This window comes from Pseudorasbora parva, chromosome 22 (genome assembly GCF_024679245.1).
Source record: "Pseudorasbora parva isolate DD20220531a chromosome 22, ASM2467924v1, whole genome shotgun sequence".
Lineage (NCBI taxonomy): Eukaryota > Metazoa > Chordata > Actinopteri > Cypriniformes > Gobionidae > Pseudorasbora > Pseudorasbora parva.
Genome location: NC_090193.1, coordinates 30,023,248 through 30,043,376, shown reverse-complemented (window position 1 = coordinate 30,043,376; position 20,129 = coordinate 30,023,248). Strand labels below are relative to the sequence as shown.

The following is a 20,129-nucleotide window of genomic DNA, read 5'->3' as shown; positions in this document are numbered from 1 at the left end:
CATGTGGCTTATGTACATTTCAGAAAAAAATATTGCATAGCTATTCCACGGCGGGCCAGACTAATAACCTACCCATAGCTTACCTTGTATGACTGATGTCTGTTCTAAACCTGTGGAGTTGGCTGGGTTTTGAATTGAAAATGTTGATAATATCATCATATTCTGTTAGTTCACTTTCAAACGACAAAAGTGTTAGGCTATCCCGTCATTATTGTCAAGACGGATTTCTTTCTTAAATGTGTCATAAATGGCAGTTTAGCAATTTTTTTTTATAACAAAAAGGCACTGGAATCGAATCTGAATATTGCAGCGAAGATAAACATAACGTTACTACTGGTTACTACTTTTTATATTAGATACACATATAATATATTTATATTATAAATTATATATTACATACATTTTATATTCATGTTTTTTTTATTATGTACGAACATTTATTTTTTCACACACAAAAAAAAATCCTAATGTTGAAAATAGCAAGTTCATGTCATTATTTGTCAACTACTTAAATACAGATTCAACATGAGTGCTTTCAGACGGTCCGCTGTGACCAGTGACCGCTCTGTGACCAGCAGCAAACTCTGCTCAGAGGTCATGAGAGTATGTCACTCTGCTGTCAAGCTTCATTGATGTCTTGATGTAAAATCTACGAGGTGAAACTAAAATGTAGAACTAGATTTTTCAAGCTGATGGAGCGGCACTCGAGGGAGTACTGCAACCACAGCCCTTGTCAGAAGCAACATCCTTGTTCAATTGACACTAAAGAGCATTACAGACACTGAAAGCAGACAACCACAGCTAAACGTTTAAGCATGTGAGAGGGAACAATGAAATGTAATGACATCAGTGTCTAATATTCTAGTAATTATTTTCAGACTAATTCTAACTGGAGTTCTATATTTTAATCAAACACGAAGCAATTCAGATTTTTTCTTTTACTACTGTGGCAGCAAGTTTTTATTACATCATAGTCATAGTTCAAACATGTCTTAGCATGTTATTGAATATGACGATGTTAATGCATTTGCTCTTTGTCGGACTAGACCTGCTCCGCTTCTAAGGATGGTGTCATGATAATCATGATTATCAATAGTATCATGGATTTGTTAAAATGAGTTGAAAGTGTTCAAATCAGAACTGATGCACACACTGAAAACACTTCAAGTTTTTTTTAAATTTGAAAATCAACAAACAACAAATAAAACAACCAGCTCTATCCACTTTTTTAAGCAAGATTCTATTCTGTGGCATTTCCTTCCTTATAATGACCGCCGTCAACGCATTATAACACTGCACACATCATTTTATGAAGTGACGAGAATACTTTTTGTGTACAAAAAACAAACAAAAATAATGAATTTATTCAACAATTTTTCCTTGTCTGTGTCAGCATCCTACACAGTTTACATTTTTCCTGCAAGTGCATTGCTTCCTAGTCCTGTGTCAGAACAATGGCTCACCATTGGCTAACTCCTGCGTCAGCGTCGCACGCATACATCGGCCAATGGGGAGTCGGCGACTGCCGTACAACTAGGAAGCTCTGCATTGCGGTAACAACGTAAACTACTTAGGACACTGTCACAGACGAGAAGAGATTGTTGTATAAAGTCATTTTTGTTTGTTTTTTGCACACAAAAAGTATTCTCGTTGCTTCATAAAATTAAGGTTGAACTCCTGGAGTCACATGGACTATATTTCATCTATGTCTTTCCTACCTTTCTGGGCCTTGCAAGTGTTAAAGCCATGGCATGGATTTTTGTTTTAATTTTTAATGTTTCCTGGGGTGTCCTTATATTGCTAGTATGGTTTTTACATCAAAAAATGTCATCATTTAGAAATAAAAGGCATTTTTTCTATACTGATATAGGCCGTCTTGCTTGAATGCTCTGTTTCAAGGGGCGTGTCTTCTGTGAGACAGCAGTGAAAACACCTACTGTTGTGATTGGCTGACATCTTTGAAATGAGATTACGTGCGGAGGGGGCGTGGTTTAGTCAGGCGTGAGGGCGCGAGCAGCAGCAGGAGCACTCACTGCCAGTCGAGAGAGAGACAGAGAGAGACAGAGCTGGGGAAAGATTGCTAAGAAAGTGTTATTGTACTGAGTTTGTGAGAGTGCAAGTTTATTTTGTTTGTATCAGAGAGCTCTGAATAAACACGAGTGAACTTTGCAAAGTTATTTCGCTCACAAAATGCTTTCACCACAGCTAACAGCAAACACGACATCGACATGAATACAGTAAGAGCTTCTGTTGAGCAGTTTAACAGCGTCATTCAAACGGCAGTTTGGGCAAGTGTGCACTGAGATATACATCAACTGACCGATCCGAACATTATAAAGAGTGTTCTTTGATCGCTCTCTGTAGTTTAACCATTTAAATAACAGATTTGTTTAATGCTGCTAACAGAAACGACGTGAAGTTGAACGTTTTAGTCACGGGCTTGATTCATTGATAAATCAAGACTGACAGTATTAAACAATTTAGAAAGAAAGTCTGGGTGAACTTGAATGATTAACTACACATCAGAAATCACTGATCCCAGATCAGGCATTAATGAACACGGTTTGTGGCAGTGCTGTTGAATCCATGTGGTAAAGTCTGTACTGACATCGCAACTGATAAACTGAATCCATTCTCTACTAATTCTCTGGTCGGGCAAAGCAGAGGAAGGGGCGATAACCTTTCCTGGTATTACGGCATAACATGAGAATTCAAGATCAGCTCATCTGGGCTCTCATTTTCTCAAAGGCAGAGAAAGACAGCCTGAACTCAGTTTACACCAATCAAAATTTCTAGCCACTTGGGGACAATATTCAGGCTAGGGGAACTCATATTAATGTTGAAAAAACTTTCATGCCATGGGACATTAAATTGCCTTTAACTGCGGTCTATGGAGGGGTCAGAGAGCTCTCAGATTTCATAAAAAATATCTTAATTTGCGTTCTGAAGATGAATGAAGGTCTTGCGGGTTTGGAACGACATGAGGGTGAGTAATTAATTACAAGATTAAAATTTTGGGTGAAATAACCCTTTAAGCAAGCAATCTTATTGGCTCCAGGTTCAGCAGAAGCCAATCAGCTTTTGACCAATCAGCATTTATGACTGAACTAGATATTATATAGGCCTCCTAAGGGCATTATAACGGAATTTTATAAATAGCTAATCATATCATATCATATCATATCATATCATATCATATCATATCATATCATATATATCATATCAGCATACCACATATATAATATCAGCATATCATATTTAAAGAGCTTAAAGAGTGTTTTGCATGGCTGCAGAATGAGGAAAAAATTGGCTCTGTGAAACAACTTTAAGACCAAGAAAAAGCTTCTGCCAGCTGGTAATGTTGGCAGTGGACTGAACAACTGTGCAAGCAGTAAGCAGTAATCCTGCTATGGCTAGCGCCCATTACCTACCTCATCAAATTTGGACTATCAAAATCTCATCACAATATTTATACTCAAAGCAAAGTTGAAATGTATTTTAGACTGTTTCTATGCTGCTGGGTCACTAGAAAATCTGTAAATGTCTGTATACATAAATAATGTTAATACATTTTTGGATGAATATTTAATATATAAAACATTTTAAATAATTTATTTTAATAAAAAGTCTTATTTCAATTTAAATAAAAGGTTAAATATAAAATATGTAATTAAATCAAATCAAATAAATGTTCTCTTGAACAGAAAGAGAGAAAAAAACACAATCGCTTGTTTCTACAAGTGACACAACACGGCAGTCCAACATGTCCAATATGCATTTTATTTCAGTAAGTAAAGGTGTGTATGAGCCTGAATGTAAATAAAAATCAAAGCTACAGGAAGCAGCATGGAGGAGGAAGCCTTGTATCATCAAAGAGTAGCTCTTTCTCTAACACAAACACACACAACCACACTAACACAGATACTGCTGTGAAAGTCAGCTGATGCTTACAAATGTGTCCAATGTGCGCACACAGCAGTCGACGCGGGTAAAAATGTGGATTGAGGATGTAGTTAATGATTAGCCATGTTCAGTTTCACAGCTGCTTGTGTGTGTGTGTGTGTGTGTGTGTGTGTGTGTGTGTGTGTGTGTGTGTGTGTGTGTGTGTGTGTGTGTGTGTGTGTGTGTGTGCGTGCGTGTGTGTGTGTGTGTGTGTGTGTGTGTGTGTGTGAGAGAAGATCTGGCTGTGTCTAAAAGCGGGGCTAGTTGATTGATCATCTGCAGTAGTGAAAAGCAGGTTACTGCAGCAGCTAACGAAAACACACACACCCGCTCGCCCTGCTCCATTACGTTTCCCTCGCTCTCATTCTCTTCCCTCCCCCCTCCAACTCTATCCTCCATGTTCTAGTTTTTTTTCTGTCCTTCTTCCTATCATTTCTACTTTGACCTGTGGAAAAGACAAGCACTGCTGGTCAACAGTGCATGGTGCGTTTTGGATGCTGCTATGTTGGTGTCCTTACCAATCTTCTTAAAGGGACATTTCACCCAAAAAAAATTTGACCCATCATATACTCATCTTCATGTCGTTCTCAACCTTTCTTACACTCAAAATACATTTACACTACCCTTCAAAAGTTTGAGGTCGGTAAGATTTTAAAAAATGTTTTTGGATGTGTTTGTCTCGTGTTCAACAAAACACAGTACAAACAGTAATATTGTAAAATATTATTATAACTTTAAATAAATATTTTCTATTTTAATATATACTTTCAAATATAACTTTGTCCTGTGATATTTCAGCAACATTGATCAATGATGTAACAGAACAAGGAAACGGCACCTCAAAAAGATAAATATGTACGCTTGCTTCTGTAGCCCCACCCACCGAGTCGGGCAGCTAAACAGATTGCAATAAACATTGTTTGTAAATAAAACACAGGTTGATACTGGATTTGCAGACATACTGAGATTAAACCACAATGCTGTGCCATCTATATGGATCCGACAGGAATGCTGCAACACTTTTATGAATAAAACATGTTTTTTTTAATATGTGATTGTTACAGATCATTTTGATTATGTGTATGTGTCTAACATTGCAATTTGGGATCAGACTCAGACATGCAACATTATAGGCCAGGGTTCCCTAAGCCCATCGTCCGGGGCTATGTGTCTTCCAGACGGGCTACCAAAACGAAAGCCCTTCGGCAGGCCGGTGAATCTTAAATATTCCTTGAATAATAATAATATTAAAAAATAAATAATATAGAAAAATAATATTCCTTTCTTGTTCTGCGTTGTTCACTCTCTTGACTTGATATTTGAAGAGCACGCATGTGTGTGTGTGTGTGTGTGTGTGTGTGTGTGTGTGTGTGTGTGTGTGTGTGTGTGTGTGTGTGTGTGTGTGTGTGCGGTTTGCACTTATCCACTGATCGGGCTGGACAAGTATTATAAAAAATAATATTATAATCAATCGTGGGTAGATGAGAGATAAATGATTGTGTTTGTTTAATAAAGATGTTTTGCGAGCCCTGTGAGAGAATCATTTCCGATACAGGCCAGTAAATGATGACAGATATTTCATTTTGGGTGAACTAGTCCTTTAACTAGCTTAACCAGCAAGCTCCCCTTTGTCAACAATAATGCTGCTAATGCTGCAATGATGCTAGTGGGCCAGCATTTTGCCAACCAAACCATTAGAAACCAGCATAAATGAGCTTTTCAAGATTTTCACTCCATTGTGGATTCTTCAGTCTCTCATCTCCTCCTCCTCCAGTCCATACATCTTTCCCCATCACCCCCCCCCTCACTCTCTCCGAATTTTCCAATATTTCAAAGCCCAGGGGAATGGAGTAATGGAGTCACATGACCCTGCCCTTCTTTAAAACTGCAATACTACAACACACCCTCCTACCTCTCTCTCTCTCTCTCTCTCTCTCTCTCTCTCTGCTTCCCTATGAGGTGACATTTCAGACGTGCCCTGATGGTTGCTCCCTACAGTGCTGCTGTGATCAGCCCTGTGTTTGAGAATCCACGTGTGTGTGTGTGTGTGTGTGTGTGTGTGTGTGTGTGTGTGTTTGTGCTCATTAAGGCATGAGGGAGCCAGTGTCCAACCAGACCTCTGCTGTGTACATAGTGTTGTTTCGCACAGAGAGTTCCAGAGGGGGCGTGTCTTTCACTGGGATAATGTGCAGTCATAAGGCAATCTATGGATCTATCATCTATTTTATATACAAGCTAAGAGCTTAAAAAGGCCATGGAAACACAGGCAAAAAGTGTTCTTTATCATTTCTGTCAAAATAATGACTAGTTTTGTCTGAATTCTAAACAAATGACTCTTTTAATTAATCTGTCAAAAAGAGCCACTACAATTTAAATGTTAAGTCCTTCACTGAACATACAACTACACAAAAATATTTGACATGAGAACACCACCATCGACCAAACAGCATCACGTATTCCAGAGAGCCATCTAACAATTGTTTATATTGACTCATAAATCGAGCAGCTCAAATTATATTTCATTTGTTCTCTGCAGTTTGTGTACAAAAGCAATGACATCAGACAGCATGCAGTGAGTGTGTTTGTTTAACTCACCCCGTGAGCACCACTACAAAGTCCATCACGTTCCAGCCGTTTCTCAGGTAGGAGCCCTTGTGGAAGGCAAATCCCAGCGCAAGAATCTTAATGCCCGATTCAAAACAGAAAATAGCAATGAAATAGGGCTCTGTGTCATCCTGCGAGAGAAAGAAAACACACAGTGCCTGCATTTATTAACAAGTGACTCTTAAATTGTCTTGTGCATACTTGAACAGAAAGGAGCAGATGAAATAATGTTTATATGGTAGTTAAACTACTCCTTTACTATGAGTGTGTGTGTGTGTGTGTGTGTGTGTGTGTGTATCTGGTATTCCCTACGTAATGGGAACCAAATTAGGTACGCAATACATTAAGTCCCCACAAGGATAGTATCAGTACATTTTGACCTTATGGGGACATTTTTGGTCCCAATGAGAAAAACTGCTTATAAATCATACTAAATGAATCATGCAAAATTAAGTGTTTTGAAAATCTAAAAATACATATAGGTTTCTGTGATGGGTAGTTTTAGGGGTAAGGTTAGTGTAGGGAGATAGAATATAGTGTGTGCAGTATAAAAATCATAACGTCTATGGGATGTCCCCATAAGGTGTATATGGTTTATGATTTAGGAAACAAATGTGTATAATGACATAGGTTTTACAATGTTATGCAAACATGGTTTATGAGGACACCATGTCTCCGTAAACCAAATGGCTTAAAAAAAAGATTTTTGAAATTCAAAAATGCAAAAATGCATGTCCCCATTTAGATCGCTAAGTGTGTGTGTGTGTGTGGGTGTGTGTGTGTGTGTGTGTGTGTGTGTGTGTGTGTGTGTGTGTGTGTGTGTGTGTGTGTGTGTGGTCCTGTTAAACCTTGAGGTCCCCATGAGGAAAACAGCTTATAAATCATACTGTGACTTTTTTTGAAAATATGAAAATGTATACAGTATAAAAATCATGATGTCTATAGAATTTCCCCATAAAACATGAAAAGAACACAAAAACACAAGGACCCGATTTATCATATGAGGACAGCCTTTACCAATGTCCTCATCAATATAGTATAACCAACATGCGTGTGTATGTGTGTGTGTTGCACTTTACCAGTCGTTCTGAAAGTGGAGTTTTGTCTCCATCTGGTAAGTGTTGTTCAAGAGCCAGTACGATGCAGTTGGCAATGATGGTTGTCAAAATCATCCACTCAAACGGAGTAAGAAGCAAAGTTAAGGCTCATATCACACATATTTAAATTTCTGTATTGTATTTGAACCTTAATAATAAAATCATCATGCAATCATTAAAATGTATAAACTTTGTAATGTTGCAAAAATAACCTAATATAATGTCAAAATATAAAATGTGTTATACATTAATATTATGAGAAATTGTATTAATGAATAAATATTACAACAACAACGAATCATACACATATAAATTTGTCCACTTGCAGAGTTTGGATAAACCATGTGCGTTCAAGTGTAAGTGATGCGGAGCTGTAGGCCTGGGCTCACACATGTACAAAAATAAACACATACACACACAGACACACACAAAGTAGGCTGCAGGGCTGTATTAAACAGATGAGTGTGGACAGATTCAGCCTAGCTGTAATAGAGCACTCATTATCCAGTTACTGTGTGTCTCTTTACCAGCTGCCACTGGCACTGATACCACACACACAGTCTCAGCACTTGTCATAACCGCTTATATCATGCATGTGACATACACATATATACACACACACACACACACACACACACACACACACACACACACACACAGTCCTTCTCATGACTGCTACACACTTTGGTAATATCTGAAGATGATTAATTTAATGAAATAACATGTTTGCATTAGACTATATGACAATCAGAAATTGATTGTAGTTCCTATGCATTCAAACTATTAGAAATGTCATTAAACTTTGATACTACTCTTCAGGAGACTTACAATACAAGATCTGGACAAAAGTTGATGCACCTCTTGATGGAAATAAATGTTGTGATGTTTTTCATCAAGAGGTGCATACATTTTTGGTCAAGATCTTGTATTGACAATGCAAAAGTCAAGCACTTTCAGTGAATTCAAGGTCTGGACTTAGCTGCCAATTAATGTGAAAATGACCATTCTTTCACAGTTTGAGCCTGATGAATCTTGACATTGTCATACTGGAATATAGCCATAATGTGTCTTCCTACATGGTTGTTTAAGAAATGAAAAGCTACACAAAGGTTAAAAGAACTGTCGCCAAACATATGATATGCTAGAAAAATAATAACCACTACAATAATGATCCAATCATTGACTCCAAACAGAGTTTTTTTTTTTTTTTGGCTGGGCAGAGATTGTGTACATTGAATGTCCATTCCAAGATGAGAATATTCATAGTCAATTATCAATCGCATGAGTCTGAACCAATGTGATTTTCAAAACCATGCTGATAAACAAAATGATTTTATTTGCGCCGACTGACACATTCGAAGGTTTTTTAATAGAGACTGTGAGAATAGTTTTACAAGTGGGTATAAAGTAGAATAGTATATAAAGTGGGTAGTGTAGCAAGTGCAGTGGAGTGCACAGGTGGTGGGGTTGGGTGGGGATTTGGGGTGTGTGGGGATTGGATGGGCTTGAGCCCCTGCCCCTTTAATCGTGAAAGTGCCCTTTTCAATCACACCGCAATGCCCCGCGAACACGGTTTCTAATTTCTACTGGAGGTGATTTAACAAACACCCCCGCCCCTCATGTTTCGCTGGTCCATTATTGGTTCGAGCTGATAAACTGTCCGAGCAGCTCAAACGAATGGTTCCGCTTTCGTTTACGTTTTGCTGTTTCTCATATGTAACAGAAATGGCAGCTCTATTAGTTGGGCTGATCACCAGTTCAAAATGTTTTTCTACCGGTGGGGGAAAAAAAAAATTGGTTGCAATCTAGAGCCCTGCATATGAACATGGAACATGAATTCACCTCAATCTGTCTGTGTACAGCATGGGAACTGTTCAAAGTACACCAGCTATTTTGTGGTGCGAAAAGAGCAAACACAGACCTCTTAAGGAAACAAGCTCACATCATGACTAAGTCCTTACACACACACACTTATGCTTATGTATTCAGAGCTCATTGAAGTCACCAACACACACAGTTAGCTCAGGGCTAACACGGCTAGCAGTACAGTGCATGCTGGGAGACTTAAAGTGGTATCCATGGCAACCACTCGAGTGCTGAAGTGAGCATGTGCAGAGCGGTTGTTCTGAGAAACGAAATGTGAGTATTTGTGCAAACCCTTCACGGCAGAAACCACAGAGATGCTGCAGAGTGCTGCACACTAAAGTATTAAACATTCCTTTCTCATTTCAGCACTCTTCTACATTACTTACGTATCTACCTACAAATTGTGCAGTTACACTGCGGTGATGGCGGTGATGAAAGCTGTCTGGAGCTCATAATGTGCCCTTAATAATTCATTCTCAATTCTCAATTTTAAGACTCGGATAGAGAGATGGAGAGCGAGAGAGACTACAAGGGTGATTGAGAAAGAGAAAGAGAGAAAAATAAGACAGAGAAGGGCAACAGTGAGAATGTAGATATATTTAAATGAGGAGGAAAAGAAAAGGCAAGGCAGGGAGAGCTGGCAACAGAGAGAGAGAGAGAGAGAGAGAGAGAGAGAGAGAGAGAGAGAGAGAGAGAGAGAGAGAGAAAGGCAGAGCTGTGAAATGGAGAGTTGGCCAGCATGTGAGAGTCTACTGCATCTCTCCATCAGCAGTTTAAATGTGTATTAGACTAATAAGAGGAAGTGATGGTGCCAGGTCCCTCTTTCAATCGCTTTTGCTTTAATTAAAAAGTCTGCGCACAGATCCAACAGAGCCAAAGATACACAATGATATCCTCCTATATATGGTATAATTATGTTTCTCCTTCTCACACACACATACATGCTTAGATAGATAAACAATAATATTAATAATAATAATAATACAAATTTAAAAAGATCTTAACTAGATTTTTTTGTTTCGTTTTAGCCTTAAATTATGTTAAATTTACTTATTTGGCAATTTACTCTCATGTTAAGCAGGAATCCTAACACAATTTAGTTATTTATGCTTAAAATAAGAAATGAAGTAAAAACAACAGCTACAACAGTTATTATTATTCAATATGTTTAAATGTTAACATAATTTAGTTGTTTATACTTAACCTCTTAACCCTCGCCCTGTGCTGAGAAATAAATAAAAAAATGACATACCCCAAATAAAAATGTCTGCAGCTCTTAAACCCTATGGTCTATATCCATAAATGTGGTCTTATTTTAAACTAGACACTTTAAATTATGTTACCCAAAAGTCATAATAACTCAAATAGTATAGGGACAGATTAAAACAAGGGGAAATATGCATGTAAGTGACTCACGTTTTTATTTTTTTATTATTCCCTTATGGAAAAAAATATTAGATTTTAATTTTTATGCCCTGAAAATAACCTAAATATAAAACTGAATGTCTGATCATGCTTTGATTAAAATTTGAGGACGATTCTCTCAAAAATGTAGCTTCTGTAAGCTTTTATGTCAAAAAAGACTGGGCGTCCTTTCAATAAAGTCCAATTATATTAGAACATTTGTGTAATAGTAAAGAGTAGTTTTTATTCAAATAAATCTGCAATAAACTGCTAATTATAATGCATTTGCAGTCCCTGATAACTAAAACAACTATTTACAGAATTTACAAGTGTAAAAAAAACTCATTTAGTTGATAAAAACAGTCTCTTATTTAGTCTGCGCGTTGTGTGTAAGTATGTGTGCTCACACTGGCAGGCGCTGGATACGATGAATGAAAACTGTGGAGACGACGCTAAGTAACAGCTAAGTAAGCATGAGGTATTCACCAATGCTTCTTACGACATCTCTTACAGAAACTACGCAAAATATTGTCTTTTGATTCGTTACTACATCCATCAATCAAATCTATGCTGGCTATGCATTGGCTAGGCATTGACTGGCTTATCCAACAAAGGACCGGCGAGTTTGACTGACAGATGTATCACCCAGTGACGCGCTCCCTTTCTATTTATGTGTCCTTGTCAGCTTTTGATTGAAGGAGAGAGACCTGGGAGGGTTTAATATAACCGGAACAGTCCACAGTACAGGGGAGATTGTCAAAATAAGGCTTACAATCGCTATTTCATTGAAAATGGACATGATTGATTACTCTTAACACAAAACGCTTATGCAAACAACGGAGGATTTTTAGTTTTTTCCCCTTATTTTTTCGTTGTTTTGGATTAAAAGTGGGATGCATTTTGAAGAGTGGACTCTTACACAGACATGTATGCTGTTGTTTCGTGGATTCGTCCGATCTGATCTGAACGTCAGGAGATGAAAGATGAGTACCGCGTTCATTATGCTAATGTTTAAATAGCCACTGCTTTAGCATTTAATTTAACCCTTTCCTCTCTGGTGTATTTATTGCAAAAACGAGTTCAGAACATGAATCTTGAGTGTTTTAGCTTTCAATTGATGCATAGTTTGTGATAGTTGATTGAACAGTTTGTATAAAACAAAAGTAATTATAAGTAGAGACACGCCCACTTGCGTCAGACGCCCCGCCCACGATCCGGTGCGGATTAAGAAGTTAAATAATTTATTTTTCATATGAAGTAACAACAACAACAAAATACATTATTAATGAAAATAAAATAATTATTATTCAATATCTTATACAATTCTTCTGCTCAAATAAATGTATCATTTTAAACATTTAGATATATAGATATATTTACTGGAAAAGAAGACGAATATAAAATAAGATTTTTTTTACAGATTTTTGTGTGTGCAAAAAGCTACAGAACAACCTCAGCATCAACTTCAGACCCACAGACTCATCAATTCACTGATGCAAATTGCTCACAAAAAACAAACATTTTATATATATATATATATATATATATATATATATATATATATATATATATATATATATATAAAATGTTTTTTTTTTGTGAGCAAAAATTAATTACGGAAAGAACCAATCTGACTGGCTATGTAAGAACTTCTAGAAGCAAAACAAACTCTGGTCCACATTGTAGCTTATTTCATTTAGTCTGGGCTATGAGAGACCCAACCATAAACCAAATCCTAAACTAAGGTTTTTGTATGAAAAAAATATGAATAATATTTACCATTAAAGATGTCCCCAATGGGAGGTTTTGCTTGATTCAGCTAACTTCTATTGCTCGCCTCTTTTTTTTGTAAGTCGCTTTGAATAAAAGCGTCTGCTAAATGATTAAATGTAAACTTCTAAAGGGCAGGTTTTACCTTTAAACACAGCTTTAAAATAAAATGCACAAGTTGAAAGCACCCTTTTTGTTTTAACTAACCCTATTCTAATTCTCTATCTGCTTTTTATAGTGTCCTTAAAACCTTCCCATGACTACCTTTTCTTGTCCCTACAAGCACTTTTCCATCACCTCACACACACTAAAATACTGTACAGTCCCTATGCACACACTGCATTATCAAGCATCAGCATATTGACGCTTGACTGCTCACAACTAAAAACTCCATACTATATTATCTAGAGGAGAGGAGAGACATCTAAAACGGTCAGTTAGCCCTCCAGGCTTCAGAAACTTTTCATGGGCATCTTTTAAAGGACAGCAAGTCACATGACCTGCATTGTCTGCACTTCCCATTACGTCATTGTGCATTTCTAATAAAGTTGAACTCAGCTTTTTCATATTCGTAACAGCCCTTGCTGCCAAACTGCAAACGACTGACCTTTAATTACGCACCTTTAGTTTGTGTGGAATATTGTGTAAATATTTAAACCAAAAAACCAAGCTCAAATGAACATTTCTGGCACTTCCTGCGAAGAATCACAGCGAGAACTTCATTGTAAATTTTACCTTTGAGTTGACAGCACTGTTAGTTAGTGACATCTTGTAACTGCATGCGTTTAAATTGACATATACTGTACGTGTTGGGTTTCTGCACTGTAGATTTGAGCTGACAGTGTGCTTTAGGGGGAAACGGAGCTGATGAGATGAACACATTTCAACTGAAATAAAACAAACAACTTTACAAATTAAATGAAAGAATCCACAAGACTCAGCAAGGGCTCTGGCCAACTCGCTTGCCTCACTTTCCCATTCTGTTTGGCACACCGTGGTCTTGCTGTATCCATCTTTGCATTTTCCTTTCCTCTTCGATTGCTCAGTTTTTCCTGCAGAGGGACCTGAAGCGCGTGTGTGTGTGTGTGTGTGTGTGTGTGTGATCCATCATGCTAAAAAGCCTTCAGTTATGAATTCCCCCTCCTGTTCCATATACGCTACACTAAAAATAGATACATGACAGATTAAAGAGTCTGCTCCTCTCCTCCTTGAAACCCATTTCTTTCACTCTATCGCTCTTTTTCAGTATTTTATTATTTCTGACATTAAATTCTACCGCATCATGCTGTGTTTGGGTCTTTAGAGGTCTAAGTGACTCTTGATTCACAGAGATTTGTTCGTTGCTACACTGTCTTAGCGCCCTCTTCTCTCCTTTCCCCTCTCTCTCACTCTAACACTCTCTCTATAGCTTTCTTCCTCCATCATGGATTCCTTTAATGGTTTTCATTGCGGTAAGCCTGTGTTAGACACTGAGCTGACTGCTGGATGCTAACTGCACGCACATTTCACTGATGCAATATGCAGAAAGATCCTGATTCTGCAGCTGGAGTAACATTACATTCAATACCAACACATTCATATAAACAGTGTGCTCTAATATATCTAAAACAGGGACAGTTCAACTAATTCTGTCATTCACACTCATGGCACTCCAAACCTGTGTGACATTCTTCTATGAAACACAAAATATAATTTATCAGAAATGTCCAATAACCAGTGTTGGTGTGGATCCCATTGACTTTCATTTTAAGAACAAAAATATAAAGTGAACTATCACTTTACTGCTCTAGATTTGACTTGAATAGAGAGAAGGTTTCAATATCTGATTGATATTAGCCAGTAAAAAAAGTGTTAAATATGGATATTTTTCTTACAAAAACCCATTGATTCACTTAATTAACCCTCTTTAATAACTCCCGGAACTGTTTGGATTACTTTATAATGGATGGATGGGCTTTTTTGGGCATTCCAATTTTGTCTTCCATTCACTGCCATTATAATGCTTGGAAAAGCCAGGATATTTGTTTTAATATGACTCCGACTTTATTCGTCTGAAAGAAGAATGTCATATACACCTAGGATGGCTTGAGGGTGAATAAATCATGGGGTAATTTTCATTTTTTTGGGTGAACTATCCCTTTTTTTTTTTATTAGATTCCATTTGTTTTAAATCTGTCCACAGAAAGGACACAGGCAATAGGAAAGATAATAAGAACACTTATGAATAATTGAGAACCAAAAATACATAAAATATAACATAATAAAATACCAAATCAAATCACCAAATCAGCAGGATTTTTGGTGCTTTTTTTATTTTTTAATGAATTACAACGCTGCAACTAAAACATGCTCAGTATTTGTATTTTTTTTTCTCTATGAAAACGGAACCAAAACTATTCATTGGTCAGATTCCATTGCATGATCCAAACACACATGTCAAACGTGTCTCTGCCGTACATAGAAATGGCAGCGTGCACAATCCACCAGAGAGATTGAAAACATATACGTGTATGCTGCCGGTGATCATATTGATCTGTTCTGGCTGAAGTTGTGTTTGTGTTATGTTGTGATATTGATATAGACTGAATGGAAACAAATCCTTTGGTTTCAACCACAATTTCAAGCTGTTCTTCCTTACAGCTGTGATCTGTGACATAAATTGAGTAACAAATGTACACTACCTTTCAAAGTAACCTTTCACAGGGTTTTTATTTTTATTATGCTCACTAAGGCTGCATTTATTTGATTAAATATACAGTAAACAGTAATTTTGTGAAATATTATTACAATTTAAAATGATAATTTTCTATTTGAATATAGTTTAAAATGTAAATTACTCCTGTGATGTAAAAGCTCAATTTTCAGCATCATTACTCCAGTCTTCAGTGTCAAATGATGCTTCAGAAATTCAAATGGCTGATTTAGTGCACAAACAAATTCTTATTATTATCAATGTTGCTGCTTATTATTATTGTGGAAACTTAGATTTTTTGATGAATACATTATAAATCTTTTGAAACCTTATTTACTTCCTCCTAAAATCTTATGGACCTTATATTTTATATCTTACTGGCCCCTATAGTGAAGTTTATTTTAAAAAGATCCATTCAATATTTTGCACTTAGGGGTGTGCGATATTGGCAAAAAATGATATCTCAAAATTTGCTGGTATTTTAGCAATAGCAATAATTAGACAATACTTTGCTAATTATGTTTATAGTGCTGGTACCATGGTTTAGGACTGTCGTGGACAACTGACTCCTAAAGGTTTTAATATTCTTTTTGATATCAAATAATTCTCAACAAAATTAATCTTTGTAAATAACAGGAAACTGCATTTGAAGTGGCATTTACACAGACTGTTTAATGTAGCTCAGAGGTGACAAATGCATAAATAACGTTTTGATGAATATTGATTTTTGAAATTTAAAACATGAAAAGACACTTTAAATGTAAAATTAAAACCACAAGTAGGTGGCAGCAAATTCACCGTTAATGAGGGAGTCATTGAGATTCAACCGATTCATTAATACGACTGATTCATTCAGGAACGAGGCATTTAACTATCTTAGTCATCAAATCATGGATTTAATTGATTTGTTCAAAAAGAACAAATGTGTTGCTCAGAGATGCACAACAGTCTAGTAGCTTTGTTTTGAACTATTTTCGATGGCAAAATATAGCAAAACAGGCAACAAGGTGTCTAAAATGTAAGTCACTTAATATTACAGTAATTTCTTGTTTAGTAATCACATTTGTTATCATGCTGATACCTGGAGAAAAATTGCACTCTTCATGTGATATTATAAACTATATTAAATTTTATAAATACAGAATCATGCAGTGAAAGCATGTACTCTAATGCACACCCACATTAGTCTAATCTACATGTATACCCAGTAAACACAGAATGTAGAAACCAAACATTGTTATTCACGTAGTGAATGGAATGCATACATTCTCTGGGTGTGTGTGTGTGTGTGTGAGGGATATACTCGATAATGTCAGATCGCACATCGTTAAAACAACAATTACAATATTATTGCAGACGATATACATCGCACACCCCTACACACCACTGGCTTTCTGCGAGCACGTTTTGGATGTGTGCGCAGCACATAAAATAGTGTGTGAGTCTTCTTGCGATTGAATGGTTTAAAATCACTTTTTCTGTGCGTGCGCTTTGGATGTGTGTGCGGCACAGAAAACAGTGTGAGTGTTCTTGCAATTGAATGGTTTCAAATTTAGATGTGTACGGAGCACAGAAAACAAAGTGTGGGTCTTCTTGCGATTGACTGGTTTAAGATCAAATTAAAATCACTTTTTCTGCATGCACATTTTGCAGCACAGAAAACTGTGTGTGGGTCTTCCACTTGAATCATTTAAAGTCATTAAAGTGCACACAAAGGAGTCGATAAGAGGAATTGACATTTTATAACAAGTATCCGATTCCTGACCTTAAGTATCCGATTCCAGAACTTTTTTTTATTTTTTAATGTGTATATGAGGAGAAGAGAATCATGGGTCTTTGTATATGTTTAAAATATAGCAGACATTCACTCAACCTTTCTCTCATAAAGGCCTTTACTCTATTTTAATATTTACAGTCTGTTTGTCATTCGGACATGCTTCTTTTTCATTCCCTCTCTCCAATTCAATTTCACTCTCATTTCTCCTTCCTTTTTCCTGCATCTTCTCAGTAAACAACAAATACTAATTTCTTCCACTTCCTCTTTCTCTCTTTAAACGTAAAATCCGGCACCTTTCACACCCTGACATCTGCATGTTTCTCTCTGCATGTCTGTCCTGTATTAAAAAGCCTTTTTCCTTGTTCCACCCTGTTTTCTCTCCACTCCTCTTTATCTTTTATCCTTCCCTTTCAGCCTTCTTTCCTTTCCCTCCCGCATTTCGCTTCCTTCTTGTTCTCTCCTTCTCTCGCTCTCGTTTGAGAGTGCTGCACATCAATCATACAATCTTAATTCAGTCAGAGCGCTACTGCCGCCTCAGCATTTCTGCAGAGAGAGAGAGAGAGAGAGAAGATAGAGGGAAGAAAGAACATAAACAGTGGCAGAACAGACGGAGAGAGAGCCCCTAGTGAGAGAAACTGAAATGGAGAGTGTGAAAAAGAAAGATGGGTGTATAAACAGAGAAGAGGGAGAATGAGAAAAGGGGAAATGCAATGAAGTGTCAGAACTGAGGGTATAGGGGGAAGAAGAGTATTTTTTTTTTTTTTTTTTTTTGCTTGTCTGCGAGTGGGCTTCAGGAAGTAGATTATCATCAACTGGCTTAAAAACACTCAACCACAACAGCTATCAAGTGTTTGCATATCATACAATAGACATGCACGCATATGCATAATTAATACTCATTTTCAGAACACACATAAAAACACACTCTGGCTAGACCTAGTGAGTTTTGGGTCTATCAAGAGTAACTGCAATAAAATATAATAAAATAAAACTTGCAAGCATCATATGTTTCAATAGCACCTCTGATTTAAACTTGTTATTGCTGTCATCACTCAAAAATGCATATGGAAGTCTTAGCATAAATCACTGTTTATTGTTATTTTGGTTAATATAAAAAAAAATCATTAGGTTCAAATTGCATCACAGTTATATTATATATTTACATACATACAGAAAATGGTGTGTGTGTGTGTGTGTGTGTGTGTGTTATTGTATATATGATTTATGAGAACACAAATATAATCAAATGGGTATTACAACTTAAGGTTTACAAGGACACTTCCTGTCTTTAAAAAACATACTAAACTTTTGGGGGGGGTTTATTAACAAAAATCCCAAAAGTTTTCTCTGATGGTAGGTTTAGGGATAGAATTTATACAGTTTGTACATTTTGTACATCCCTAAAAAAATGAGGGACAAAACATTACGATGTAAAAAAAATTAAATATGTATATTAGACATTATTACTACTACTATTATTATTATTATTATAAATACTATTTGGCCTTTAGAGCAGCCACACAGTATCTGTTCTCCATATAGTTCCAGTATGAATACTGTCCATGCATTACATTACTGTGGCCAGGCACCGAGAGTTCTTTCTGTTTTATAGAGCTTATGTATTGATCGGAGCAACAGCAAACACACAATATGCCACCGAGCACAACCCGCCACAGTGAGGCTACATCAGCATTACTTGACTTAAACATATCAACATTTTTTTTTCTTTTAAAGAAGCATTTGTGCAGTAATTGCATGTTTATTGTACTTCAGAGCTTCAGAAGTACTTGGATGTTAGCCATAAAGAACTGCAAGTGTCCAGTATTTGTAACAGTAATACATATTTATCCATGTCAATACCCCTGCGTTGTGCGATCAGCAGAGAATACCGTAACGTTTTGGCTCCCAGGCTGAACTGAACTCTCTGAGCTTCAGCCAAGTGAAGCAAGTGCTGATGGGACTTGATGGAATGTCAATGGCCCAATGCAATCTGGGAGATCTACTGCGAACCGGTGGGGCGCACCTGCGTGTGCGTGTGTATGTGTGTAAGGTGTGCATGTCAGCAAGGCCAGACCTTGATAAGAGAGGCTAAAAGCTTGCAGTCTCAGCACCGCAAATTCTAAATTGTCCCATGGGAGATTTAGGACCCTGAGGGGAAAGTCAGAGCTTGCACAACCCACCCTCCAAATGAAAAGAAAAAAAACCTTTGCCCAATCCACTTCTCATTTAGAGGAGTGAGAAAAAATGCTTGGGTCAGACAGAAAAGGACTCACGGATCAATGAGGGGTATTGATAAGTTAAGACTACAGCGCGTTTGTTGATAAGGTGTATCCGTGTTCTGAACAATCCACTGTGACCCTCAGTAACCCCAGTTATGAAGCAAAAAACAACATTAATGTCTACTAACAAAAATATTTTAACGGCAATAGTTATAGATTGAACTATTAATTATTAAATGTGTTAGTTTGATTAAAAATTACAACAAAAAAATCCTATAAAAAAACATTACTACTACTAAAAAAAGTTTGGGGGGGGGGGGGGGTGAAATGCTGTTTCATGCATACTGAGCCTTTACACTGTTAAAGATTTGGATTCCAATCCTAAACATAGACAAAGTTTCAAAAACTAAGTTGGACTACGCTTCGGTCGTGTCGCAAAAGTGGATCTCCACGGTCACTGCTGTCACAGGACTTCACGAAATCAACAGTTACCAAAGAAGTGTGTTTTTGACGGAGCGGTGGTCGTGCTTTGGAAGCAGGCAGTGAGTAAAACTGCTTCAAATGTCTATGTTGTTGGCTATCGTTGCGTGAGTAAACATCAGTAAACGACACGATCGTGTATAACGTTAGTTAATTTATCAATGGAGGATGCGATCTATGGTGTGTGTTTAAATATATTTGTTTAGCTGACCACTATAGGTGTCAGTTTGTTTATTGTAAAACCACCCAAACATAAACCTAGCGTTCTCACAAAGCGT

At 37.0% G+C, this 20,129-nt stretch overlaps 1 protein-coding gene across 1 annotated transcript in view; it reads right to left on the bottom strand.

Annotated features, from left to right (window-relative positions):
• cacna1ab (calcium channel, voltage-dependent, P/Q type, alpha 1A subunit, b) overlaps positions 1-20,129 on the bottom strand; it is a 162,040-nt gene that overhangs the window by 89,064 nt on the left and 52,847 nt on the right. Inside the window, 2 exon segments of the mRNA XM_067432376.1 lie at positions 6,538-6,677; positions 7,626-7,732. Coding sequence (XP_067288477.1) covers positions 6,538-6,677; positions 7,626-7,732 — 247 coding nt within the window.